At 43.6% G+C, this 27,766-nt stretch overlaps 2 protein-coding genes across 2 annotated transcripts in view; one reads left to right on the top strand and one right to left on the bottom strand.

Annotated features, from left to right (window-relative positions):
• The window catches only part of RASA3 (RAS p21 protein activator 3), a 211,123-nt gene extending 183,381 nt beyond the window's left edge, over positions 1-27,742 (bottom strand). The window contains exon 1 of the mRNA XM_048492563.1: positions 27,636-27,742. The gene's annotated coding sequence lies outside the window, so the exon portion shown is untranslated. The remainder of the gene's footprint in view (positions 1-27,635) is intronic.
• On the top strand, positions 40-26,276 carry CFAP97D2 (CFAP97 domain containing 2). The gene is made up of 5 exons (XM_048492567.1): positions 40-209; positions 12,650-12,730; positions 16,458-16,576; positions 17,773-17,965; positions 25,500-26,276. The coding sequence occupies exons 1-5, from the start codon at positions 117-119 to the stop codon at positions 25,647-25,649; spliced, it is 636 nt and encodes a 211-aa protein (XP_048348524.1). The 5' UTR covers positions 40-116; the 3' UTR covers positions 25,650-26,276.
• Positions 27,743-27,766: the final 24 nt, after the last annotated feature.

The raw sequence follows: 27,766 nt of genomic DNA, 5'->3' as shown, positions 1-27,766 counted from the left end.
CACATTACCGACTGCAAACACAACACTCTTGCCAGAGCTTTGCTCAAGAAGGTTCTAACTGATGACTCACCCTCTCTGAAGTAGTCCTGATTTAGAGATGTGTTATATTGATTAAGATGCATCGCGCTTACCAGTCCGTTCTACCCTGTGTCAACAAATACCTTCAGCAAAAGTGGGACAAAGCTGTCTATGAGGAGCACAAGAGAAAGGTAAGCAGGAGTTGCCGAACGGCAAAAGGATGCCACAAAAAGTCCAAAGTTACTAAAAGGAAATATCCTCTTATTTCTCCGTATAAAACCTGAATGATGAGCTGCTTCTTTGTTTATTTCAGGATTTTTTATGAACTCCAATAACCACATTTGAAACTAAAGCACACTGTCATGCCAAGAATTTAGATTTTAAAAAATACCCCACTTCATAATTCTTCTGTATAAAAATACACAAGTTTACACTTGTTCTCTGGCCATTTCTTTCCCACAGTACTTTCCCCCCCTGTCATGAAGATTAATTTCTGACGAGAAAGGGTAGCGACAGTATGGGCATTTTTCTGCCACAGATCTATCAATTGGGAAACTCCCGAATCCACATAGATGTGCAAGAGAGAAAATAGTCATGCACCTATTACAAATTATGTTTTCCTGATGCAAACATTAATGAGTATTGGGGAAAATGCATGTGAACTGATACTCAAACAACTATTTCAATCATCTGGGCCTATTTAGCAATTTTCTAACTTTCTGATTTGCTGTAAATTTAAAGTGTTAGTTTGAATACAGTAGATGGTACTTAAGGCAAATATTAAATCACTGGTTGTGGTGGGTTTTCCGGACTGTGTGGCCGTGGTCTAGTAGATCTTGTTCCTAATGTTTCGCCTGCATCTGTGGCTGGCATTTTCAGAGGTGTATCACAGAGAAAAGTCTATTTCACACTGTGTCTAGTGAGAAGGGAAAATTTAGTGGGGTATATTGTCCATGTCCCAGGGTGGGGACCAATCAGTAAGTGTTTGGGTGAAACTTGCTATGCAAAGGTGTGATTGAGTGCATTGTATTGCAGTTGGGGTTATCAGTCCATCTTTTAAATACTGTTAGCCAAGATTTGTTAATTTTCAGAGTCTCTGCTTTCTTGTTGAAGTTGTCTTGGTGTTTGTGAATTTCAATGGCCTCCCTGTGCAGTCTGACACAGTAACCTTCCAAATTGTCCAGAATTTCAGTGTTCTCAAATAAATAACTTTGCATAGCAAGTTCCACCCAAACACTTAGACTGGTCCCCACCCTGGGACATGGACAATATACCTCACTAAACTTTCCCTTCTCACTAGACACAGTGTGAAACAGACTTTTCTCTGTGATACACCTCTGAAGATGCCAGCCACAGATGCAGGCAAAACGTTAGGAACAAGATCTACCAGACCACGGCCACGCTGCCTGGAAAACCCACCACAACCAGTTGAATCCGGCCATGAAAGCCTTCGACCATCCATTAAATCACTGATTTAGCCCTTTCCCCAGATTCATTGAAAGAGAAAAATATGGCTGTTGTTTTTGGAGACTTTACCTATATAATGATAATAGATTTATATTATCCAAAGCACCATTTGAGAGCCAGTATGGTGTAGTGGTTAATAGTGGTGGACTCTAATCTGGAGGCCTGGATTTGATTCCCCACTCCTCCACATGAGCAGCAGACTCTTATCTGGTGAATGGGATTTGTTTCCTCACTCCTCTATATGAAGCCTACTGAGTGACCTTGGGCTAGAACAGTTCTCTCAGAACTCTCTCAGCCCCACCTATCTCACAAGGTGTCCATTGTGCCGGGGGGGTGGGGGTGGTGGTGTAGGGAAGGATGCCTTGAAGGAGAGGAAAGTGGAGTATAAGTCCAAACTCTTCTTCTTCTCTTCTACTTTGTATAATCTGGCTTTCACACAATTTATATTTTGCTTTGAGATGCGTCATCTGTGTCCTCAATGTAGAATAATACATAGATATGACTGGGGGTACAGAGGTCTTGATATCCATTTTCAACCATGAAGCTCACATATGTGTTCAGGAATTCTATTTCGGCTGCCTCTCAAGAGACCAGTCATGCTCTGTAACTTGCAGTGCAATCCTAAGCACAGTTATACCCTTCCAAGCCCATGGACTTCAGTTAGCTTAGAAAGGGCATAACACTGCTTTTTATCTTTATCTTTATTAACCTTTAATAGGCATAAATAGATCAAGATTTACACAGACACATTCTTCAGTCTCAAGTATAGTTCAGCAGCAAGAAAACAGATCACATAACCTGACGGTTGACCCCAAGGGGCTCAAATCACTTCAGATTCCTTTTTTTAAAAAGAAACAGCCAGAGCAAACAACAACAAATACCCCTACACATCAATGCAAAAATACAATCCAATATAAAATTGCAATAAAAATAGATCTGTTTAGCAAGTTAAAAGCAAAATGATACAGCAATAGGTATCCTACCATGCTTGAGTTAGACAGATTGGAGAGCGATACCTATCTTTTTATAGGAAGTTCTCGCTTGTTTTATGTATCATATTTTATATTTAAAAAATTTGATTCTGTGCCAAATAATAAGAAAACCAATTTGGTTTTAGTGTACTGGTATAATATATATATATATTTAAAAATACAGTTAAAAAGTAATAAAATGGGAATAAATTAGCACTAAAAAATGGTTGTCTGGTATAGAGCTACCATCACGTGTTGTATGAGCATTGTAATCTCCAAGAAGAAAACGTGTATGGCAACAGTAGGGTTGAAATTTTCCTAGCCACTAGTAGCGGGTGAATTAATCTGAGACGCCAAGATTCTGCATTTATTTGACACTCTAGAGGACATGGGTAGAGAGTCAATGGAGCCCTGACAATGTCTTTGTTGTTTTGGGAATTTGGTGATACCTTCCGTTGGTAGAGGCTGAAGGAAGACTGTTGAATCTGGCTAACATAAATGCCCGACGGTGGGCAGCGATGCAAAAGTAGCTGCTAAGATGATGGCTAAAGCTCCATAATTTGGGAAGGATGCCCAAAGCTCGAGGAGAACAGACTGGAATTTTGGATGAATAGAAAGCCTGGCGTTCATGGTCTTTCAGATCTGTCTTTGATTTGGCAGAAGATAAAGTTCTCATTGCTTTGTTTTGAAGGACAGTTAGATCTATTCAATGCTCCTAATTTTGTTGGTAATTGCCTTGGACCATTTGGAGACGTAATTATCTTTAAGTAGGTGTGCGGTAATGTCGTCATCCTTGGATCTAAAGTGGATCTTGAGCCAGAATTTTATTGTGAAAATCAGAAGCTAGGTTTCGACTGTGGATAGATCCCACATTCAAGACACAAAGTAGTGAAGGTGATACTATTGGGACTCCCATTACTCTTCTCAGAAATGATGCTTGGATTAGATCAATTTCGGAGTTGAAAGCTTATTGATCCATATGGGGATCCCGTGGGAGTCTTTGGGATCACCTTTGTAGGAAAATCTTCAGGCAGCAATGATGGATTGAAAACCCTTCCAGTAATAGAATTAGTGATACCTGATAGCAGCCTTTCGAGGAAGTTATGGAGCAAGATCTTTGTAGTGACCACTGGAAATTATATTGGAAATTTAGTGCTAAATATTTAAAAGATTTGACCACAGTTAAAGATGGATGTTATTGATTTTCCATGTCATCTGTTTCCAGCGAGTTGGAGAAAACTACTATTTTGGATTTTCTACGTGGTTAACCTTCGGATACGTTTATATCACAGTAGTTGAAGAATGCTTTTAAATATCTCATAAGGCCAACTCTGGTTTTAGATAGAATAGCAGTATCGCCGCATACAGTAGCAATGGAATAGGATGGCCCTCTGCTTTCGGTGGATGTCCTTCTACGTGTTGAGATGGTCTTGCAGGTCATTTATATATAGGGTTAAATAGCAGTCGCGGGGCCAGCACACACCCCGTTTGACTCCTCCTGAGGTAGGTATTTTGTTGGAGAGTGAGCCTGAATGGTTCAATTTTACCTGGCAGGAGGTTGCACTGTACACTTCCTAATTAGCATGTGAATAAACGAGGATCCATGTCCATTTGGTCTAGTTTGGACCAGAGGGTCCTAGAGACACTGTCGAGAGCATTACTCAGATCCAAAAAATGCTACGATAGCTTCTTTTGTCCTTGGTTGGTATATTTGTCCACAAGAAAAGAGAGAGTAGAGACAGTGGTCAATTGTGAATTTCCGGCTCTAAATCCACCCTGTTCTGGACCTATAATCCTGTTTTATTTTGCCATGTCTTTAGTTTGCTCTCAAGATATTTTGCATAGGAACTCCCTAAAGTTGATAGTAAGCTAATAGAGTCTGAAGTTCTCTGGTCTGTTAGTTGGTCCTTTCTTATGGATTGGCACAATAATTGATGAGAGCCAAGTTTCAGAATTATTCCATACTGGTCAATGAAGGAGAACAATGACTAAAATAGGGGCCACCAGTCAGTGTGTTCCAAGAATACCTGTAGCCAGGGATCCCGTCGGACCTGAGACCTTATTTTTCTTTAATTGATGAATTAAATGATGTATGTCCTCTAGTGTGAGATGGCCATGACGAATGTTGTCCCGTCAGTTTCTCCCATATATCAGATGTGCTAGCAGGATCAAGAAGGAGAACTGAGAAATAGTTGGTCCATTAGTTCGGTTACATTTGCAGCAAGTAATGATTTGGAAGGTCCGTTCACTGTGCCCAGAATTGTTTTGGTGTTATTCGATTTTAGGGGCATCAGATAATATTGTCCATTGAGTATTGGCAAATCTGGTCTCTTTTAAGTTTGTAGTAAGTGTTTGGTGTTCCTTTTTTTTTCCATTGTAGATAGGTTACTAGGGATAACGCGAGTCGTTAGTATTGTACGTGAAGTCTTAAATATCGCTCTCAGCAGTCTTTTTTTGACTGGATACAGTGCGTAATCGAACCAGCTTGTTTTAGGAGCCATATTGAATTGAATTAGAAGCATTGCTGAGTGAATGTAGTCTGGTAAGTATCTCAGAGAAGCATTCCATGGTAAGTGGGCTTTGGATCAGAGTTAATAATCAGGTCTTTCAAATTAGGTAGTGATCATTGACCAAGGTGGATGATAAGGTATTTAAGCCATCTCTGAAGACCAATTGTGCGGATTTTTCTGTATAACTCTTTTTTTGGTTGAGAATTTTCCATAGTTGAAACTTTATTGTAGAAGCTATCAAGTTCTTCAGGAGGGATAGCAAGAGGGTGTAAGTGGTCTGTCACTTTTCTGTACGTTTTCCAATCTTGAAGGAGTGGATAGAGTTCTATGAAGTTAGGTGTGCAAATTCCATAATCTATTATGCTGCATCCCCTGATGGAGAAGAAGGTAAACTGGCCAGAGTCAGGAAAGTGGGTGGAGCCATTAAGTATTGATTTATTTTGACACAGACAGAAATCGCATTAGAAATGACCACTTTTATTTGATTTTGTATCCTTTGAAGTTAGTTGGATCGGGTAAGTTAAGACCGCCAGTCTGCTGTGCAGTTCTTGGGGATGCGTTGATTCCTTTAAGCTTATTCTACAAAGTTAAAGCCTACACCGCTAACATGAGGCAAAAGGTGCTTCAGGATATTCCATCTCTCTATGTTGGGAAATATGTTTAGTGAAATTGATCTCCGATTGGACTAAGTGAGTTAAAATTGGTCTGTGGTTGTTGGAGGTAGGTATACATTAGTAAGTAGTAGTGGTTTTGGGGCATCATGTGTCAATGAGGTAAAGTCTGAGCAAAAGAGGGATACATGGATCAGGTGATGTTTCACTTTGGGGATAGCTGATCTCTGATCAAAAAAGCAAAGACCAGCTTGAAAATGTCCTTCTGGGGTTGGATTTATAACCCTGGTAAATGATAGGAGTGGAAGCCTTTTAATTTGGGAGCATCCTGTGACCAGGTTTCTTCAGTAAGAGAATACAGTCAAAGTTAGCAAGAGAAAATCCATTAAATCGCTAGAATGCTCTTTTGAATCTCCATCTAGCTATATTCCCAAGAGAGCATACTGATATTTGGGCTTGTGCTGGTGGTGAGTGGACGATTTGGGGCAGTCAGCCTCCAGTTGTTCCAGTTTGTCCCAGTCCCCATTATCATTGTAGATGATGCAGCCATTAGCTGCTTTTATTGTGGTGGGAGTATTGTGGAGGTTCAGAGGGGTGACTGTTGTTTATTGACCCTGGGAAGTCTGGTTGTCAGGAGCTGTGGTGTTTTCACCCTTGTTTTGCTTCATTGCTTAACCTAAAGATTTTAGAGCCGGGCAGCAGAGTGTATTAGCATGGGCTTGTTTGAGATGTTCTTTGATGTTTCCAGTCTAGCTCTGTTACCTATAGCATTAAGCTGGGCAATGGTACAAAAGGGCCTTGATCGTCTGTCTTGCTGGGTCAATTTGAGATGGAAGCACCCTCTGTAGTAGCAGATTCTAAAACAATGAGAGGAGTTGTTGGAGATATGTTGGAGACTTACATGGCTGCCTTAGCATTCTGGAAGGTGGGGGATCGTTTAGTTCTGCCAGTTCTTGAGCCCAGGATTTACCCAGAAGTTAGATGGATGAGATTCTATCTGAAGAACCCATATGAGGACCTTAGGTCGATGTCCAGCTCCATCAGGTTCTTCATTGGTCCTGGGGATTTTGGGAGTTCAATCTCGTCTGATTGGTGGTTAGCAGAGGAGATCCGGCCGACCTGGTGAAGAGTTTCAGTGTCAGCTGCTGGAGTGGAGCAGCCCAAAGAGCTGGCAGGGGGTTGCATATCAGTTGAATTAGCTGGGAAGTTATTTGTGACTCAAGGGGAGTTGTCTGAGCCAATGAGGTTGAGTGCCTTAGAGATCATTTGATGGGGAAGTAGCCATATCTTTGGACAGTGACTCAAGTTGGCTCCCATTCTTCCATAGTTTTTTGTAGGTCTGTGTAAATACCTTTTTGGGCTGTGTGCATAAAGATTTAAGTTGGTGGTCTTCTGCACAGTTGATACCATGCTGATGAGTGGGGACTTTTAAGGTTATTAAAACTCTTGTAATGTTGATGTGAACTTCTGTAAATAAAAATGTCTCATACTCAGAAATTGGAGATGGGGACTCTGCTGTATTGAAAGTTAACAAGAGTCTCCTGTAACCCGTCTGCAGTAGGTAGAGTTCGTAAGACCTTAGTTGAGTCTCCCTTGATGTACAATCTAGTAGTTGGCTCCGGAAATTTCTTATTACTGGAAGCTGGACCATCTATTAAGGTTCTGCTTGTTCCTGCTATTGATCATTACAATTTGATTCCTTTCTTAGCACCAAGGCAAGTTGGCTTTGTTTTGATCCACAGGCAATAGGGGGGGCAGTCTTGGCTTGAGGTTAATGGAGTCCATTGGGTCAGCCACTTGTCCACATTGATGTAGGTTCAGACTCTGGTCCCTTTCGAGACGTTGGGCACTTAAATCCTTGGAAAAGTATTTTTTCCAATACATCTAACTTAGAGCCAATATTGCTGAATTTGGCTAGCAACAGCTCAAAGGATTTAGATATTAAAATTGCTTCCTTAGATAGGAGTTCAGTTAACATGACCAGACTCTCATCTTGGTCAGGTAGAGTTCAACTATTAATAATTATTCTCACTTATCACACTTGGCTTCTTTGGAGCTAAAGGCTCATTATCCAGTTGTGTTACAAGCTCAAGGCTCAGTTGCTCGTCCCCCGGTTGTTGGCTTGCCGGAAGAGATAAGTTATTGTTTGTTAAAGGGACCGCAACATCGGGTAAAGCTTGCTCAAAGGCTGCATATCTGTTTGATTGTTCCAAATCTTCACAGAGGTCAGTCCCTGTGTTTTTTGGCATAAAATGGTCAATTCTGGTTTGTTTGTTTTGCTTCTGGGTTGTTTGATTAGGCGAGGAAAGGGGTCTTTTCTTCCCCATTGCTATTGCAGTAGTTGTAATTGCAGCAGTCAGTGCGGTCTCCCACAAGCAGAGAGGAAACAGGAGGAAAGTTCACCAACAAAACACACCAAGGCAGCTCGGTAATTTGGAGCATTAGTGGCATCTAGTTGCAGGTTGTAGCAGTTAGAACAGATTGGAGCCAGGGAAGTGAGCCAAAAGGAGAGATAAGAGAATCAAATAAACTTAGCTTGCAGCGGAGAGAGAATCAAAGCAGCCGTCCCGTCGCCATCTTGGCTCCTTTAACACTGCTACGCAATGCACTGTGGCCATGTCATGGTAGAGTGCTGAGTTATGATCTAGGAGACCCAGATACAAATCTTCACCCTGCCGTGGAAGCTTGGCCAGTCACACGCTCTCAGCTTTGCAGGATTGTTGTGAGGATAAAATGGAGGAGAGGAGAATGATGTAAGCTGCTTTGGGTCTCCTGCTTTGGGGAATGGTGATGTATAAATAAATGCATTTTAAAAAACCCTATGCCTTCCATAAATTCACCACAATTTGTTAATTGGTGGCTGTCTATTAACTCGATCACCACAGCCCTGAACTTCAGTATTAAAAGCTTTGGCAAAAACTGTTGTACAACAATCTTCTGAACTTCCTGTCAATTTTGTATAATCAAAACCTGATATCCTCGCATTCTGAGGAGGGGACCATACTGTCTAACTCATTAGACAGTATCTTATCCTAATGGGTGGGACTGTAAAGGGAGTAGTTCAAGCTTATCTGTACAATTAAAAAATAATCAGACATCTGATCTCCAATTGCAATAAGACAGCAAAAGCAAATATGTTCCTAGTGCTAAAAACCAACAGGCTTTTATATATCTGATGTGGCTGTAATCAGTTTCATGCTGTCCCAACCCACTGAGTATATACCAAGGTTAATGATGGTGCATTTCATCATTTTTTTCTTTCAAAGTGGCCAAATCAATGAAATAACATTTTCAATGCAATCCTAAGGGTGAGAGTGAAAGCACTTATGGAAGTGACTAGCAACTACTCTGGTGTGTCATGCAGATATACTGGCATAAGTAGGATTTGGACTTGTGCAGCCCCTCCACACAATTACATCCTGCTAAGCTGCAGAAGGACTGGCTACAGATGGTGTGTAGGGAATGAATCCAGTCAGGTTGACAGAAAGGTAGAAACAGAAGTGTTAACAGAAACCATACCATTCATCCACTACAAAAGAGTCGCTGATTGATAATAAAGAATTATGAGATTCTGAACATTACCAGTCGTCTTTTCGATAAAGAGAAATTAAGTTCAGACAACAGTTTCTCAGTGAAAGTCCTACTGTTAAGCAATTTTATACAAAGGAGACTATTTTGACATGAAATTATATCGGTTATATATGGGTAACTCCTAAGAAATATTAACCACACCAAAACTGACTGTTACTGAGTGCTAAGCAATATGGAAGTAGGATTTATCTGAACAGATGATGGAATTTTATTCAAATAACCCAACCCCGCAAAGGTTGTTTGCAGAAGCATAGAAACAAAAACCATTTTGTGGGGTCAACTGCGGAATTTTAGTTGGTTCACTTTGCCAGTTCACTTTGTTGCTGCTACAGGTGATATAAACTAACATGGCAATGATCATTTTCACTTTATTGTGTTTATGTTCTCCTCTTATTTATACCTGTCAGGATAAATTGAATAGACACGATTCAACACAGAAGGTAGCGTGCAAATATTTATTCACGGAATGTGTGCCTTTACTAATGATGTAGGAGCAGCATTCCACTTGTTCGCTACATAAACAGAAATAACCCTCACACATAACTCTGACTTTGTTCTAGTGAGTCTCAAGGTGGGTGGGGGTTGGGAGTCAGAACAGAAAAGTGAAGGGCAAAGGAGGAATGAGAAATGTAAGGGACAGGCATAGGTAATGAATGAGAGTGCCATGATAAAGGAAAGAGTCTTGGAATAGGAAAGAAATGATAATGTTTCTATTGCTGTATGCCCATCACCAAGAAATACTTCTTGTATTCTACACAGCCTGTTGAACAATGTCTGGTTTTGTTAACACTTGGTTAGCTAATGTACCTTCTGACCCATTATGCATGGCGAGCTTGCTGCAGTTCCAAACAGAATTCACAGTGGAGTCTTTTGTTTTGGGGCATGTTTATTATTACCCAGTGCTCCCTTTCCCCCCACAGTTTCTTACCCTCTTTGCAGCGGGACAAGCTGGTGGCCTTAAGAGGGCAAAGGGATCTGCCATTTTGACATATCACCAAGGGAGAAAAAGCATCAGAAAGCACCCCCCTTCACAAAAAAGAATCATAATTTTTCCATTTGCACACCAATTTATATCAATATACCAATATAAAAACTTTTGAACAAGGGATCACGGTTTGTTCAGCGCCAGTTCACTGATTCTCTTCCATGGTGGGAAGGGAGAAGGGAATAACGGTGGTGTGACAACTGCAAAAGGGTAATGCGAGTCACCTTTTCCTGAGCTCTCCAGATTCCCAATAGTCCCTTCCCCAGTGTACTAGAGAAGCCCTGGAGTTTAATGTTGTTAAAAGGCAAGAGTTGGCAACAGGGAGGAGGCCGAAGAGGAAGGCAAGGAAGGACCCCAAGAGGGAGTGGGAAGGGTGGAGCTAGGTAGGTGGACTGTGGATGGAGGAAAGGGGGAAAAAAGGTAAGCTCACTGGCAAACCTGCCCTGCTCTCGCTGCGAAGGACATTAAAGTTGTGGTACAAGTGGTCTCACTTGCCATGGGGAGAATGGAGAGTGAAAGCAGGGCTCAAGGAATTACATAAATCTTGCTGCAACGGACATTCGCTCCTGATTCACAGCAGAGATGTTGTGCATAATCGGCCTCTGAGGAACATTTACTACTGAATATTTCACATCCATAGGACTGATTTTAGATTAATGACTAGTTGTATGTGGGAGTAGGTCATAGGTGTCAAACTCGCAGTCCTCCAGATGTTATGGACTACAGTTCCCATCATTCCCTGACAGCATCATGCTGGCAGGGGATATGGGGAACTGTAGTCCGTAACATCTGGAGGGCCACGAGTTTGACACCTGTGGAGTAGGTGAAGAAGGCTCATTTTGTCTTTTGTATAACATATTAACAGAAGTTTTGTTTTGTATAACATATTAATAGAAGTTGGATTGTCCAGGATTCAGTTCATTAAATTCAATGACAGTGCTGTAAAAGACATTAAATTTTTTTGTTTCACAATGTCATGTTAACGACCTGGGAAACCATGACCTGCGAAACCATGCAGGACCTGGGAAACCATGTAGATCACAATACATGAACGATGGTGCACATAACATTTTTGTTACATTATGTCATTGTCATCCTTTAGAACTTTCATCCTTTAGAATGAAAAATCTCTGAACAATTCAGTGACTTAACCCAAGAAATAGCACAACAAAAGTGTGAGCCAAACTGGAAGTTTTTTTTGTGAGTTGAGTCAGGATATGAATGCCTGAATCAACTGATTGTCAGATGGAAGAACTGGGGAACTTGAAAGTGCTTGTTCCTCTAGATCACAGGTGTCAAACTCGCGGCCCTCCAGATGTTATGGACTACAGTTCCCATCATCCCCTGCCAGCATGCTGGCAGGGGCTGATGGGAACTGCAGTCCATAACATCTGGAGGGCTGTGAGTTTGACAACTATGCTCTAGATCAGTGGTTCTCAACCTGTGTGTCGGGACTCCTTTGGGGGTCGAACGACCCTTTCACAGGGGTCACCTAAGACTCTCTGCATCAGTGTTCTCCATCTGTAAAATGGATAAATGTTAGGGTTGGGGGTCACCACGACATGAGGAACTGCATTAAAGGGTTGCGGCATTAGGAAGGTTGAGAACCACTGCTCTAGATAGCTGCAAAGGGACATGTGGAGCTAGAAAACAGGGCAAACAGAGTCCCACAGCCATTTACACTGGTAGAAAACGTGTGGGAAAAAGGCCTGAAGCCCCACCTCTCTCCTCATAGCTCTCAAAAGCCAAAGAGAGTGCTTTCAAGATAGGTTCCTCACATTCTTCTATGAGGTGGTGAGACAGGTCAAGCAACCATGTCCTGACTCATATATAACACCTAATAGCCCATATGAACTATTGAGGGTGCTTGGATTCGGACTGCGGAGATCTGATTTCAAATTTTCACTCCACCTCAGTGGTCAAGAGCAATGTATTAGCCATCCTAACTGACTGGTAAAAATGGGATAACTCCATGTGTAGAGTTCTGAATTACATTGGAACAGGGTGACAGAAAGATGGGGCTGCCAACTTCCAGGAGGGGCCAGGGAATCTCCTGGAATTACAGTTGATATTCAAACTACAGAGAGTCTCCCTGGAGAAAACTGCTGTTTGGGGGGTAAAATAACCCACAGAGGTCTACCCCCTCCCCAAAAGCCACCTTCTCTGGGCTCTACCCCCAAATATTCAGGAATTTCCCAACTTGGAGCTGGCAACCCTAAACACAAATGTGATAAAATAATGAACAGTATTTCTAAATACCCAAAGCACCTCATATTTAATACCTCAGACTTCATCACAATGACATCGCAAATCAATATTTGTACTCCCCCAAGGCTGATGGTAATCTGAATAACAACAGCCAGTAAATTTGGGGCTGGACTGAGATGTGAATCAGAACTTTCAGCTCTGAAGTGCAACTCTAATGTATACTTTCCCTTTATTTCCCTGGACAAATTTGAAGTGCAATAAAACAGACTCTTGTCTTTCTTGCTGCAGATCCAAGCAGCCAAACCTGTGGTGGACACCTCTGCACCTCCAACATATCCACATCTTGAACTGAAGTTAAAGAAACTCAAGGTAGGTTAGTGCTTAGGGCTCTTTCCAAGCAAGTCTGCTTGGAATTCTACTGAGGTCTAGTCATGGGGTTTACTCCCAGGAAAGTGTCCTCAGGGTAGCACTGATAATTAAGTTGATCCAGTCGAGGTCCATCAACAAGTTGTGTGATTTGTTGTCATATGATGCTTGGCTTGAATCTGAGTGACGTGTGGAAGCACAAGGGGGAAGCTTTGTCTTGGGGTTCTGTGGTGGCTCATGGAAACCCTGATAAGGTTTGGCACCAAATAAGGACGATACTATTTGCCTGTTCCTGAAACTGGGACAATGGCAAGGGTGAGGCTTATCTTTATTTCATCATCCCTTACCTCTGTAAGAATGTTTTGTGGGGGGAAATTTATTGTAATCAGGTGAAATTCCTCCAAGTTTAATTAATCCCCTCCTTCCAGGAAATCTTGGTTTCACAAAGTAATCACATCCTTTAACAGTTTATAGCATCCCAGACATGTAGCAAGTGAACATTACCACCATCACAAAAGTTTTCCTAAAAGATTCTTTAAAAAGAAATCTTTCCTTTTGTGATATTCCAAGTCCGTGAAAGTCTGGCTGAGCCAACAGAAATATTACCGTAATCTGAAAACTACTGAACACCTGGCTAGAACTTCACTCAATTGGTTTGGCTTTCAGATTCTCAATGACAAGAGCATTAAAAACACAAGAGACCCAAATGCTTTCAACAAAAAATTATATTAAACAATATTTTATAGAAAGCAGCAGTATTCAATATTTCAGAAGGAACAAAGAGTTTATAGTAGACTCTGTCTGCATAATGCTTTAAGGGACTTAGAATGTTTATAGAACAGGAATAGCTCAAAATGTTTGCTAACCAAAAAACAGAGCCAGAAGTCTATAAAAACAGAAGAAGCTTGTGCCAGACTTTGAGGTGAAACACCTGTAAGAGTTCTTTGAGTATAGAAGGGTTTGCAATATACTGATGCAACAATGTTTGCTCTCATCCCTGGCTGACCATGCAAAGAGCTGCCTTTTTGTGCGAAGTGCCTTTTTCTCCTGGGTTCCTATTACTAAAATCCTTCCTATGTTTGTTCTATGTGTGCCCAATAGAAGGCAGAGAGGTGTGACTGCATGTAACGTGCCTTCTCAGCTGAGTTGAAGAATTCCTGGCTGAGCTATGCATTCTTCTTAGGAGACTGGCTACTGAGTTAGTTCGTATCCCCAACGGCACCATGCCCATGTTGCTTTAGCTGGCATCACATCACACCACTGTTGGGGGCAGGACCTGGGCTAAGGATGCTTAGGATGCTGACTAAGCCCTGCTTCTCCCTTGACATACCCCCCCCCGTGCTGCCCATTTCTGACCTCTGTGCCAGTTCTGGTTCTGAACCAGCACCAGGCTTACATCAGCGTGAAGCCAGCATAGTCAGCTTCATTGATGTATCCCTGCTGCATATCCCCATGTTAAGGCAGCACAGAAATTTAGCTGCCATCCTAAACAGCTCCAGGTTGGCCATAGGATCATTAGACTGTTACAGAGAGTATAAGCTTCCATGGCTTACATATTGTGGAGTGAGACCAAGTAATTCAAGAGAAGACCCAGTTCAAACATGCCGTCAGAGTGAGTAAGAAGACCCATTTTCAGATGATGATGAGCAACAAAGCAAGACGGACATTCACCTAAAGGACAATCAAAAACAGAACTGGGACTGAATTACCTGTAGATTTAATGAACAACAACAAGCAATGAGCCTTTTATTCTAGCCTATTGTAGTATTTGCTGTTTGGTTTCTGCATTTTTCCCTCTATGTTGAGTCTTAATAGAGAAAGCAGCTGGGCAAAGACACTGCCTCAGTTAGTGGGGATTATCAGTTCTTTCAGTGACAAGAATAGAACCAACACTTGAGTTTAACCATAACAAGCAGAGAATTTAGCACAACAGGGACACATACTGGGAATAACAGAGTTTGCAAAGGGCAGAGGATGATCCTAAATATTAGGGGTCAATTCAGGGTTGAATACTTCAGGAGTACAGGTCTACTTCCAGGGGCAACATGCCACCAAACAAGAAAAAATAAAATGAGCCAGTGGGCTCATGAAAGCAGAAGTGGCCAGCCAATGTCAGAAGAGATATTGCAAGTTTACGAGAATGAAATGTGGCTATTATAGCGTGAGATTTGGACTGCCGAGAACTAGATTCAAATCCTCTCCTAGCCATCCTGTTCACTGGCAGCTTTGGGTATATCATTATCTTTCATTTTAGTTTACCTCACAGGGTCACTGTGAAGATCAAATGAGATAATATCAATTTAACTCTAGAGCTACTTCAAAGATGTGTGGAAATAGTAATGATGACTATCAACCCCATCCGAACCCAGAGGCAGTGAGATGTGGTGCCACCCCTCTGCCTCCAATAGGACTTTCTGGCAGCGTGGAGTACTCGGAAAAATCCTAACACTCCCTGCCACACACACACAGACACCAGAAAGTCCCACAGGGCATACAGGACTTTCGCCACCAAAAGGGTGGCATAAGTCCGAGGGTCAGTGCACCACGCTCCCAGCCCTAAACTCCAGAAAGAAGCCCACTAACGTCAGCTTCACCCTGGGAACACCCTTGCCCGTCTCCCGCTCTAGCATCCAAGCAAGATGTAAGTGCAGCCCCACTACAGCCTGGACTTCCGGGTTTTGCAGCGTTGGGGCTGTGGGGTAGATGGACGCCAACGCATCTGCCCTCTCTGCCGGGTAAATGCCCTGGGGAGGGCAAACACACCAGTGTAAGGTTCCGTTGTTCCCCAGAGCCCTTCTCCCCCTTGGATGGGGTTCTTAGACAACTTCCTTCTCCCCCTTGGATGGGGCTCTTAGACAACGTCCTTGCCCTTGCACAAGGTTGTAACTTTTTAACACAATGACAGTTCTGATGATTTCCATACAAATTCAGTTAGTATGCTGTACCTGTCCCCCATGACAACCTCTACATGGAGCTAATTCATATGCTACAATCACCCTCTCATTAAAAAATTAATAGGAGCTCAACAGGGAATAATAATGCCCTAGAGTTCACCCTCCAAGGCAGTCATCTTATCCAAGGGAACTAATCTGTTGTGTAGAGATTCGTTGCAATTCCCAGAAATCTCCAGGCCTCACCTGGAGGCTGGAAATCCTACCCAGAAACAACACACCAACAGCAGAACACCAGAAAAAGCATTAAAAACAGAAATTTGGCATCCCATGCAAATTCCTACAGTGCAAAGTTACTCCAGTCTGAGCTCATTGAAATCAGTGGGCTCATACTGGAGTAACTGTGCATAGGATTGCAATGTACATCTGGCAGTGGGAGCAATATGTTAATATTCCTCTTTCTCCTCTGCCAACATTTGTCATGCCAGCAACGCCCTATCTTTAAATGGGAAGTGGGAATCCCTCTCTTCCTACTAGAGTTGCCAGCTCTGGGTTGAAAAATTCTTGAAGATTTTTTTGGGGGGGGTGCCTAGGGAGGGTGAAATTTGGGGAGCGGACAGACCTCAAAAGTATACAATGCCACACAGTCCACTTTCAAAGGCAGCCATTTTCTCCAGAGGAATTGATCTCTGCTGGCTGGAGGTAAATGGTTATTCCAGGAAATCTCTAGCCACTACCTGGAAGTTCGCAACCATAGCACTTGCGCTTTGTTAGCAAAGAGACTCAGAATATAACTGCAGCTTTTACAAATATTCTTTTCTCTTTTTAAATATACTAAGCTTGAGAAAGATCGCCTGGCAGTCATTCAGAGAGACAACTGTTTACTCCTGGAGAAGATGTCTCACATTATGAGGACTAAAGGAAGAATCGATAACAGAAATGATTATGAAATCAAAAGGTAAAATTTGCAGTGAAATGGGTATAGAATCATCAAATATTTTGACAGTGGTGATACTGACATTGAATAATGTGCTCTGTAAGGCCGACTGTTGCTCTACGTTTTTGGCTACCGCTTGCCATGTTGTGGGCTGCGTTGGCTTCTATCCAAAACTAGAAAAAAGGGAGGGGCTTGGTTTTCCTACTGTCATTGTGACTAATCAGAGGTGCTGCCTTTGTGGGGGAGGGAACGCCCCAAATCGACGGGAATCGCAGAACATTCAAGTTGCCGCTCAAAAAGGACAGCCAATCAGAACACAGGACACCAGGAACGTTTGTATATGCACAGGTACACTTGTGGTTTAAATACAAAAAACCAAGGCTTGTGCAAAACGAACTGATCCTCCCGATCTTAACTTGATTCCTTCATGGAAACAGGAACGAAGGGAGAAACAGGAACGAAGGGATAAAATAGACCCGGATTTTACAATACTGAATGTAACCCACTATCATTATGCAGTGCGGAATCGGCCTCTGATTCAGTTTAGGTCAGACTGACTCCCTGTCACTCTCTAGCACAGACTGCCGTCTCACCCCCTTCCTTTTACAACTTATCTCTCAATGTAAAAAAAAAAAACACAAAAAAATTTAAATCATTATAGTGCCTGTCTTACAAACATTTAGCCTAAATGATCCCTGATCATTTTTTATTTCAAAATCTGTTAGATCACTGAATCAGATAACAGGATAGAAAGAGATATTAATGTTGAGAAAGCATTGAAAAATGACAGTGTATCTTTATTGACACAGGCATCTGGGTTTGAAAATATGTGTATCAAGATTGTGGGTCCTTCCTGCTTAAGCTCTGCATATAAATCCAAGTACTCAGTACACTTGCAAATGACACAGTACACACGCAAATGACTACCAGGATCTGGAAATATCTAAATGATTTTTCAAGTGAGAAAACAATGGGGGAGGAAATCAATTTTGGTAGTTAAATTTGCAAAACAAAAAGTATTGGTTATATGGGGACAATAGTAATATATAGTTGAGTCTTCCTTAGTTTTGCATATAGGTTTGCATTTTGTCTCCCATTTGACTAATGTTTTCATCTAGTACATCGATGTGTCTATAATAATCTTGATTTCCAATAACAATTTAATGCAATTATTTTGTTTGCATATTTATGGCATTGGTATACATTATCTCCTTTAGTCTGAACAGAAGAAAACGAGAGCAGGAATTACTGAGAATGACCAAAGAGAATCATGCCATTCTGGAAAGGATTTCAAAGTGTAAGTCTCAGTATAAAGTCCAGAAATGGAATGAGGAGTGGCAAAAGGCAGAAGAGTACATGAACAGTATTGCAAGGTATCCTCGTGGATTCTGCAAGTCACGGAATCAAAAGGTAAACCTCAGTTGTTATGTACAAAACTCAGAAGATCAGAGGTCTGCTATTCTCAGGATGTGTTCCTCACAATTACTATGCTGGTGCAGGAAAACAAATCTATACTAATGTAAAGCGGGGAAATTCTGCAATTGCTCCCATAGGGATATAAACGAGAAAGTAAATCAAAAGTGCAATGCCCACTCTTATTTCTTTACAAATAAATATATATAGTAGGCGCGAAATAATGTTTATTTATTCCTCTCTTTTGCTATCTGTATATCACCGCCACCAGGAATTTAATTCCAAGCTCGTTTATACTTTCTCCTGAAGTAGTGTGTCCTAGCTTTAAAGCAGTTTCGAAGAGCTATGTGGTCCTGAGGAAATTACTAGTATGGGATTTCAGCTTACATTTAACAAATTAGCATTTTATTTATATACATTCTTCAGCCGAAAGTTTTCAAGAAATAATTTACAACCAATGAAACAAACTGATGCAACAACCTCTGCTGAGATGACTTTCACTTCACATCAATCCACGCTCTCACTCATTTAAAACCCTTAGATTCTATTAGGATTTGACTCAATTTCTAGTCTCTCCATGTTTCTTCCTATTTCTTTGGCAACTGTAAAGGATTCAGTGGTGTTGATGAGCGGGTCGGCTGCTTGGCCTTGACTACATTCCACAGCCCGGGCGACGGGCCAGCTCCTACGGCGGAGACCTTATCTCTGCGAGGGAGATGAGACCTCCGTTCCCATGGGAAGCCGGGTGGGGGATGGGATGGATAGAGTTATAACCTGTGCTTCTGGCGGGAAATGCCATTCCTGCCACTGCGTGTACGTGAGCTTTCTAAGATGTCTTAATAAACGGTCTTTTACACCCAAAAAGCCTTTTATTTCTGCTTCTATGGAATTCCTTACATTGTGGCAGGAATCCTAATTCATCTATATTCCTAGTGCAGTGGACCTCTGGTGCCTCGGCATGGAGAGGTTGGATGTTTCTGGGGAAGGTGCGGTAGCCCCCCAAAGAGGGCTCCGGCCCTTTCCCTTCTGGATCTGGAGGAACCGGCGGGAGAACGGGTCTCGCTGGTGACTCTTTCCCGCCCTCGTGATCAGCACGAAGTCTTCCCTTACTCCGCTGGCACGAGGGACGCAGGAGGCGATCATGTGGACTTACATGAGTCGCTTGGGGCGCTGTCTATGGATCGAGCGCCTGTGGATCGGATATCTGCCCGTTTCCATGTGGATTACAAACCTCAGGTGCAGCCTGTCACGGAGGAGACGGGTCTGACCACCTTTCATGCGGCAACGCAGGAGTCCATTGAACGATTCCTGGACTCGTATTTTGGTGATGCTCCCAAGAATCCACCGTGGCCCCCAGATCCCGGATTAGCAGCTGGATCTGAGATGCCCCGTGGAGCCACCGGTGGGCACGCGGCGTCCCTGCGTTCAGAGGAAGAGGAGTCCGGAGAGAGCCTGCACTCCCTTCCGATCTATTCCCTCTCCCATCGAAAGAGAGCTGGGATGAGGAAGTGAGCCGACTGCGAGATGCCCAAGAAGCATGGACCCGTGAACGGCAGCTATGGGAAGAGGAACGAGAACAGCTGCAGCAAGAGCGTGAAAACCTGCAAAGAGACCGGGATGCATTGACTCGCAAGGAGAGAGAGCTGGCTGCCTTGGAGAGGGAACTGAAGAAGCAGCAGAACAGGACAACCCAAGTTGGAGTCTACGCTGTCACTGGTACAGCCGGCGCCAGAGGGGCGACGCTGCTGGGTCCTGCCACCTTCCAAGGACCGGGCTCCCCACCAGAACGCCAGCGTAACCGGCGTTGGTACCTCCACCTCCACCGATTCCAGCCCCCCCTGCGCAACCGCTGCCTCAACCTGCGCAACCACCGCCCTTGCGGGCAAGGGCCGTGGAGAGGGGATACTACAGGCCTCCAATACCTGCCCGCTTCGGGATGGGACCGCTTCCAAACTTCCCTACTTCATCTTGCAACTCGATGCCCACATGGAGGACTATGACGATTTATACCCGGTCTGAGCTAAAAAATACGGGACATCGGCTCAGTCCTGGATGGGCGGCAGCCGCACTGGTTTGTGACTCTTTTGAACCTGCAAGATGAGGATACTCGCACGGTGCCCGCATTCCTCCAAGCCTTAAGGGCTCGCTTCCAAGATCCGGGTGCTGAAAATGAAGCTATCCGCATCTATCAAATCTATCCAGCAAGGCAACCGCTGGCTTGCAGAATTTGCCCGTGAATTTCGTGGTATGCGCTGCTGCTCGACTCCCTCCTGAGTGGCCTGAGCGCATGAAATGCGAATACTTCTCGGATGCTGTCGACGGCAAGTTGGCGCTGAAACGGTGTTTTTAATTCGATCCCCCGCACTATTGCTGATTGGATCGAATTGGGATCCCAAGTGGCGCCTCGTTTGGAATACGCCCGTGCCGGGGCCCACGCCCAAAACCCGCCACTACGACCACTACTGCCGACCACCAAGCCAAGCTTCCAGCCGCCTCTACCGAGACCACCTCCGAAAGGTCGTCGCCGGCTGGGATTTCATTGTAATCTTTTATCATGAGGACCAGGTCATCTAGCCGCCAACTGCCCGAAAAAACAGAAGCCAACCGCTCCTGCTGCGCTGCGATCCCCATCTGCCAAGCCACCACGCAAATCCGGGCCGCCCCCAACAGGCGCATTCAAGGCAGTTATTGAAGGCGACCCAGAGGTGGGGAAGCAGCTGTGTGCCTTTCTTCAGCCCCCATGGACATGGGTTCGACTCCAGACGCTGGTGAGTGAAGGCAGCCCCATCACAATCCAAGCGTTTCTGGCCAACCCCGCTTAAGCATACTTTCGTATTATAGCCTTCAGCCCTTTGTAGATTCTGGCTGCTCCCATTGCTTAATGCGGCCCCAGGTGGCGGAGGAACTGGGTCTAGACCAAGTCCCCTGGCTAAGCCCATACCATTCACCCAAATGGACGGCAGTCTTCTCGGGAGCGAAGGATCCGCCCAGTTCAAAACGCAACCGGTTCTCCTCCGGCTACCGACCATTGGGAGAAAATTAGTTTTATTCTGGCGCCAGTGGCCAAACACTCCATAGTTCTGGGCATGCCATGGTTGTTGTTACATGAACCAAAATTCCTTTGGAAAGAAAGGATCTTGGAATTCACTGACCCTCCCTGCGGGGAACACATGAATTGGGGGGGAAAACTCGACTTCTCCTGACACACACACCCCTGGCTTCATCAGCGATTGCGCCCGATTCTACCGGCATCCCACCGGCATCCCAAGATCTAGCCAGAGTATTTCAGGAGCAAGAATGCGATCAGTTGCCACCCCATAGAGACACTGACTGCAAAATCGTAATACAGCCAGGGGCGCAACTGCCCAAGGGTAGAATCTACCGTATGAGTCCCAATGAGGAGAAGGAACTTCGTGCCTTCTTAGACAAGAACCTCGCTCGCGGGTTCATACGGCGGGCTACCAAACACACACATGCTGCTCCTGTATTGTTTGTAAAAGTAAGATGGGTCTTTACGGCTCTGCACAGATTACCGAGGTCTCAATGCAGTCTCCCTGTCCAATAAATACCCTTTGCCTTTGATCAAGGACCTTTTTTAGATTAAGGCGCGTGGGCAAAGGGCGATCTTTTACTAAGTTGGACTTGAGAGAAGCTTACTACAGGGTCAGAATTGCTGAAGGCTATGAACACTTGACTGCATTTAACACAAAGTTTGGACAGTTTGAATACTTAATAATGCCATTCGGGTTAAGTGGGGCCCCCGGAGGTTTTATGGCCCTTATCAACGAAGTTCTCCATGATTTATTGTACAAGGGAGTAGTGGTGTACTTAGATGACGTTTTGATTTATTCACAAACCATGGAAGAGCATGAAGCATTGGTTCGGGAAGTATTGAAACGCTTGCTCAACAACTCCTCTTTGCCAAACTTTCAAAATGCTGTTTCCACCAAACCTCTATTGACTATTTGGGTTACCGGATCTCGCCCGAGGGCCTCAAGATGGATCCTGCTAAGATTGATGCAGTCCTCCAGTGGCCTGCCCCTACCAACCGAAAGGAGCTCCAATCTTTTCTGGGTTTTGCTAATTTCTATCGTGACTTTATACCCCAATTCGCTGAACTGACTCTCCCACTCACAGACCTCTTACGCACTAAGGGTAAAGATCCATTGACTGCCAAACCCGGGGCCCCCCTTTCCTGGTCTAAAGAATGTCAGACAGCCTTTCAGCTATTAAAATCAGCTTTTACCACCGAACCTATCCTGGAGCACCCTGATCCAGAGCGCCCATGTGTGGTTCACGTGGATGTCTCGGACAAAGCGCTTGGGGCAGCCCTGTTGCAGAAAATAAAGATGGTAGGCTGGTTCCGTGTGCTTATTTATCAAAGAAATTCTCCGGTGCTGAGCTCAACTGGACTGTAGGGGATAAAGAGACTGCGGCCATCAAAGTAGCACTCTCCACTTGGCGCCACTGGCTGGAAGGGGCTAAACACCCCTTTCAAGTTTGGTCGGATCACAAGAACTTGGCCGCCCTCTCCACCCCCCCTCAAGATGTCCGCGAAGCAACTTCGTTGGGCCGATTTCTTTTCTCGTTTCTCTTTCACGGTACATTTTTTCCCCGGAAACCCCAATAAACTGGCTGATGCGCTCTCGCGCCTCCCCGGGGAGGGGGGTGGAGCTGCCTTACGGGACATTCCACGCACTATTCTCTCCCCCTCCCAATTGGGGCTGGCTGTCACCCGATCTCAGACGTCCACCCCTCCTCCTCCGCCCATTCCCAGCCTGGTCTCTCCTTTCCTACGGGAACTCGAGGAGGCGGGGCTGCACGAGCCACCGGCGGAGGAAAGTGACTCCCAATTGCGTTTGGAGAATGGTGTTTGGCGACGGGGGGAATGTTGGTACGTGCCTCCCCCCCTCCGTAAGCAGGTTCTCGAGGCCTGTCATGATGCCCGCTCAGCTGGACATTTTGGCTTTCTCAAAACTCTACATTTGGCCCGCCGTCAATTTTGGTGGCGCGCAATGCGCAAGGACATTGAGACATATATTAAAGGTTGCTCTGTTTGTGCGGAAGCCAAGAACGTTCCACTGTTTTTCCACCATCTTATCTTATCCACCCCATACCCGATTAATTGCAGCACCATGCCCTGGTCCTTTCTGCTTTCCCAAACACATCCCCAATCAGCAGGTATCTCAAAGACAAACAGCCACACTAGAGATGTCAGCTAAGAGCCACAGGGCAAGAGTCTTCTGTTTGTGCCTTAGGCCATCCCCAGGTTCAAAGATTGCATGTAAAAACATCCAGGGAGTCAAAGTGGTTCGGCAATTAACAACATCTTACAGGACCAGATGGAAAAAACAAGCAGCAAGTCCAGGAGCTACCAGAGGCCTCCAAAAGTGCTTTCCTGCCCCCACTATTCAGTGTCCTTAATGAGTTTGTCTGACACTAAATTCTCAGTCCACCAAGAATTCCAGTATAAGCTTGTGTGAATCAATCGGAGCTCCCTTCATCAGATACATGTAGTCTGTTCACAGTACCTGTAAATTACAAGGAATGGTGGACTCTAATCTGGAGGAATGGGTTTGACACCCCACTCCTCCACATGAATGGCAGACTCTAAATTTGTAAACCAGGTTTGATTCTCGTTTCTACACATAAAGCTTGCTGGATGACCTTTAGTTAGCCACAGGTCTCTCAGAAGTCTCTCAGCCTGACCTACCTCACAAAGGCCCCTTCCGCACATGCAAAATAAAGCGTTTTCAAACCACTTTCACAACTGTTTGCAAGTGGATTTTGCTATTCCGCACAGCTTCAAAGGGCTGAAAGCAGTTTGAAAGTGCATTATTCTGCATGTGCGAAATGAGCCAAAGTGTCTGTTGGGAGGGAGAAGACGGGAAGGAGTTTATAAGCTATTTTAAAACTGCTCACGATTGAGATAAGTGGGGATTAAAACCAAACTCTTCCTCTTCTTACAAACTGAAACTTAAATCTGACAAAACAGAGGTGTTATGGGGAAGAGGGGGGGTTACCCAGGAACTAAATTATCCCCTGTTCTGCATGGGGTTGCATTTTGTTTGGCATTCCCCATTCCCCACTAACTGTTATTGGCCCTCCTAACTAGTTGTGAGAGGTACATTTATGTTCATTGAATTGTTTAAATATTTTATATACACTTCTAAGTTAACTGTTGTTTTAATGTTTCAACATTTTAATGTTTCAACATTCACCATCTTGGGGACCCTATTTGGGTGGAAAGAGGGCACAGAAAATAATTTCGGAACTGCCATTACTGGATAGACCAGGGGTCTGCAACCTGTGGCTCTCCAGATGTTTCATGGACTACAATTCCCATCAGCCCCTGCCAGCATGGCCAATTGGACATGCTGGCGGGGGCTGATGGGAATTGTAGTCCATGAACATCTGGAGAGCCACAAGTTGCAGACCCCTGGGATAGACCAAGCAATAAAGGGAAACATAAACATCCTAACTACATGACAAGGCAGGAGGAGAGTGTCTCAAGAAGAAGCAGGAGACAGCCAGAGAATAGCATTCTGGGAACAAATGAAAAAATTACATTTAGCAGAAGGAAGGAAATAGAGACTTTCATCACTATTCTCCAGTTTTCTGTATGTTTCCCGCTGCAGTAGCTTCTTCTCTCTTCAACCCTAGACCTTTTATATTCCACCAAATTTTGTTCTTCTTTAATGAGCACCAGACTTTTCTTGAATTCAGATTCCTATCTACTTCACAATAACATTATCTTTAACACTATGTAACCATTGCTCCTTCTCAGCCAACTGAATTTGTCACAAACACAAGAAAAGTGATATATATGTATCAAGAATGCGGAACTGTGAGCCCAGGTTGCAGTTTACTCTGTAAAAAAGTAATCACATTTTTTTAAATATATGCTTAGCTCAAAATTCCAGATGTCTCTGCTGCCATCATTTGAGGGGTTCAGTATTTATGTTTTCAACTAATTCCTTCAGTTCTGGGTAACCTCAAAAAAAAAAAGCAGACCACTCTTAGCAGCTGGAGAAAAGCAAATAAACTTTCCACTAAGAAACTTTTAAGCCTGTTATCTTTGTGCAATGAGAAATGCTACATAAATGATAAAGAATGGATTTCTCAAGTTGCAGCGCTGCTATCTGTCTTACATTTATCACAAATCTCAAAGCATTCCTGAAGCCCAAATTACTGCACTCAGGAATCAATGCCTTTACAAGAAAGCTAGAGATTAATCCCCACCAGTAAGACTTTAAATACCACTACTTTTTATTTCCCTTGCACTGTTGTGCTTTCAGAAATGGCTTGGCTCAACAAGAAATTAAAAGTGACCCCACTAAAACATAAAATTGTTACAGAAAAGAAGAAACCAAGAGTTATAAATTGAATATTTTATAGTTATGTGGTGGCAATGAATAATGACTGACTTCTTAAGGTTAAAAATGTCTTGCTTATTTACCGGTTGAAATGGTAGAATAAAATTAAATGTATCTTCAGCATATTAATAGATTATTTATTTCCTGTTGCACAGAAACAAAAGTATATCAAAAAAACACCAAGAGACAAACAGAAAACCAAGCATCTGGAAGATGGACGTCTGATAGACAAACCAGAAGAAGAAAAGGGAAGCAAAGACATAAACCATGAGCATAAAAATGAAAATCAAGGAGACAAGGTGTAAATGAATCATTATTTTATGATGGCAGTTCCGAAAATGGATATCAGAAGTCCTGATGTGAAGAAAATCATCATTATAAAACTAACATTATTAAATCAAGAGTAAATATCAGAAACATCTTATTATTTAACTTTAAATGATCTCTAGAAATGTTTTTACCAGTTACTAGTTATGATAACATATATATTCATTGGCTAGTATAGCACTTCTGAATATATCTACAAATTAAATTCCATTCAAATCAGGGTAATTAATCCCAAATAAACCATATTAAGAATAGGAAGAAAGTTGTATTAGGTTATTACCACAGCATCCGAGGTCAAGAATCCTGCAGTTGTAAGTTCCTGAGTAGGCACTGCAACCCAATCTGTGACAGGAGCAACTGAAGCAAGCCTCTGGTGAAAGTCCCACCTGACAGAAGGTGAGGAAGGTCTGGGGGGTGCAGTACAGGAGGAGGCAGGGTTCCCCTGATGAAGCCATACCTACAGATGATCCCATGGATGAGGCCAGCAACATCCCCCCTGTCAGGCTAGCATAGACAAGAAGAGAGACTGTCTGAGGTAACAGAGGTATAGGGTCACCAAGATCCAGGTAAGGTCTGGAGATCTCCCAGTATTATAACTAGAAGAAGAAGAAGAGTTTGGATTTATATCCCCCCCTTTCTCTCCTGTAGGAGACTCAAAGGGGCTTACAATCTCCTTGCCCTTCCCCCCTCACAACAAACACCCTGTGAGGTAGGTGGGGCTGAGAGAGCTCTGAAAAGCTGTGACAAGCCCAGGGTCACCCAGCTGGCGTGTGTGGGAGTGTACAGGCTAATCTGAATTCCCCAGATAAGCCTCCACAGCTCAGGCGGCAGAGCTGGGAATCAAACCCGGTTCCTCCAGATTAGATACACTAGCTCTTAACCTCCTATGCCACTGCTGCTCCCATCAGTAGTTTCCTGAAGAAAATGGCAGCTAGGATGGACTCTATTGTGTTATATCCTACTAAGGTTTCTCCTCTGCCCATACCCTGACCTCCCTAGGATCCACCAGATCCCAAATTAGAAGTGGCAACCCAAGAAGGAATAGGTGCAAGAAAGTAAGGCCTGGATCAAAAGAATCAATCACCTCTGTTAAAACCAGCATAACTATCTTTTAAATCTTTTAAAAGTCAGGAAGCAGGGCAGCCAAGAACAGGTCAAACCTCTGCTTTGCAGAGCAGAATTCTGCTTAGTCCTCAGTGACTTTGTTTGCTTCCTGTTGCTGAAAGGAATTTTAGGGTATAACAGCCTCTGGCCCCATCTTTCAGGAGTTGGAACCTGACACACGGGTTATGTATTATGAAACTAAAATTGCTGTATTCACCAAAGATTACTAATAAAAAAGACTTCAAGCATGTATATTGTTGAAGGCTTTCGTGTCAACTGGCTGTTATGGGTTTTTGGGCTGTGTGGACATGATCTGGTAGTTTCTGCTCCTAACATTTTGTCCAGTGAAAGTATTGTCAAACTCCAGGTGACGATTGTTGATCTCTTACTATTACAATTAATCTCCATGTGATACCTGATGAAATGGCTGCTTTGGAAGGTGGACCGCCAGTAAGATTTTAAATACCACTCTTACTGTGGTATTTAAGGTATACACCAGTGAAATCCCTCTTCAAACCCTGCCCTCCTAAAGTTCCAACCCCAAAATCTCCATGTATTCCTAACCTGGACCTGGAACCCTAGAACCAATCTGGACAATCTGGAGAAAATTCCAGAAGATTTCCAGGCCTTACCTGGAGGTTGGCAACCTACGCTAAACTCTGGGCTGAAATGCATGAAAATAAAATTAATAAACAATGTAAGACTGAAGAAAGGTTGGACACAGAAACCACAAACGAGGAATTCCAGAGTTTGTGTACATATCTTGCGCAACAGCATCTGCAAGAAGCAAGGTACCGGCTTGACTTTTTTGGAATGAAAGGATTGCTGTCTCTCTCCGCAAAATAATTCGATTCTCGTACCTTTTCCAAGCGAGAGGTTACCGAAGAAAACCATCTCCTAATTCCAACCACGCCAGCCGCATCGCACCGCCGTATTCAGTTCGCCCGGAACGTTCCACGCGGGGTTCCTGTTTCCGGGCACAATTATGACC

Source organism: Sphaerodactylus townsendi, linkage group LG04, assembly GCF_021028975.2.
Source record: "Sphaerodactylus townsendi isolate TG3544 linkage group LG04, MPM_Stown_v2.3, whole genome shotgun sequence".
NCBI classification, from domain to species: Eukaryota; Metazoa; Chordata; class Lepidosauria; order Squamata; family Sphaerodactylidae; genus Sphaerodactylus; species Sphaerodactylus townsendi.
Note: the sequence above shows the minus strand (reverse complement) of the source record. Positions and strands in the feature narration are given on the sequence as shown.

Bases quoted from the DNA above. Each gene is read 5' to 3' on its own strand.
- CFAP97D2 (XM_048492567.1), top strand. From the start codon at position 117: ATGCATCGCGCTTACCAGTCCGTTCTACCCTGTGTCAACAAATACCTT. The intron at 210-12,649 runs GTAAGCAGGAGT...TTCTTGCTGCAG, and splicing joins ATGAGGAGCACAAGAGAAAG to ATCCAAGCAGCCAAACCTGT. The intron at 12,731-16,457 runs GTAGGTTAGTGC...AAATATACTAAG, and splicing joins TGAAGTTAAAGAAACTCAAG to CTTGAGAAAGATCGCCTGGC.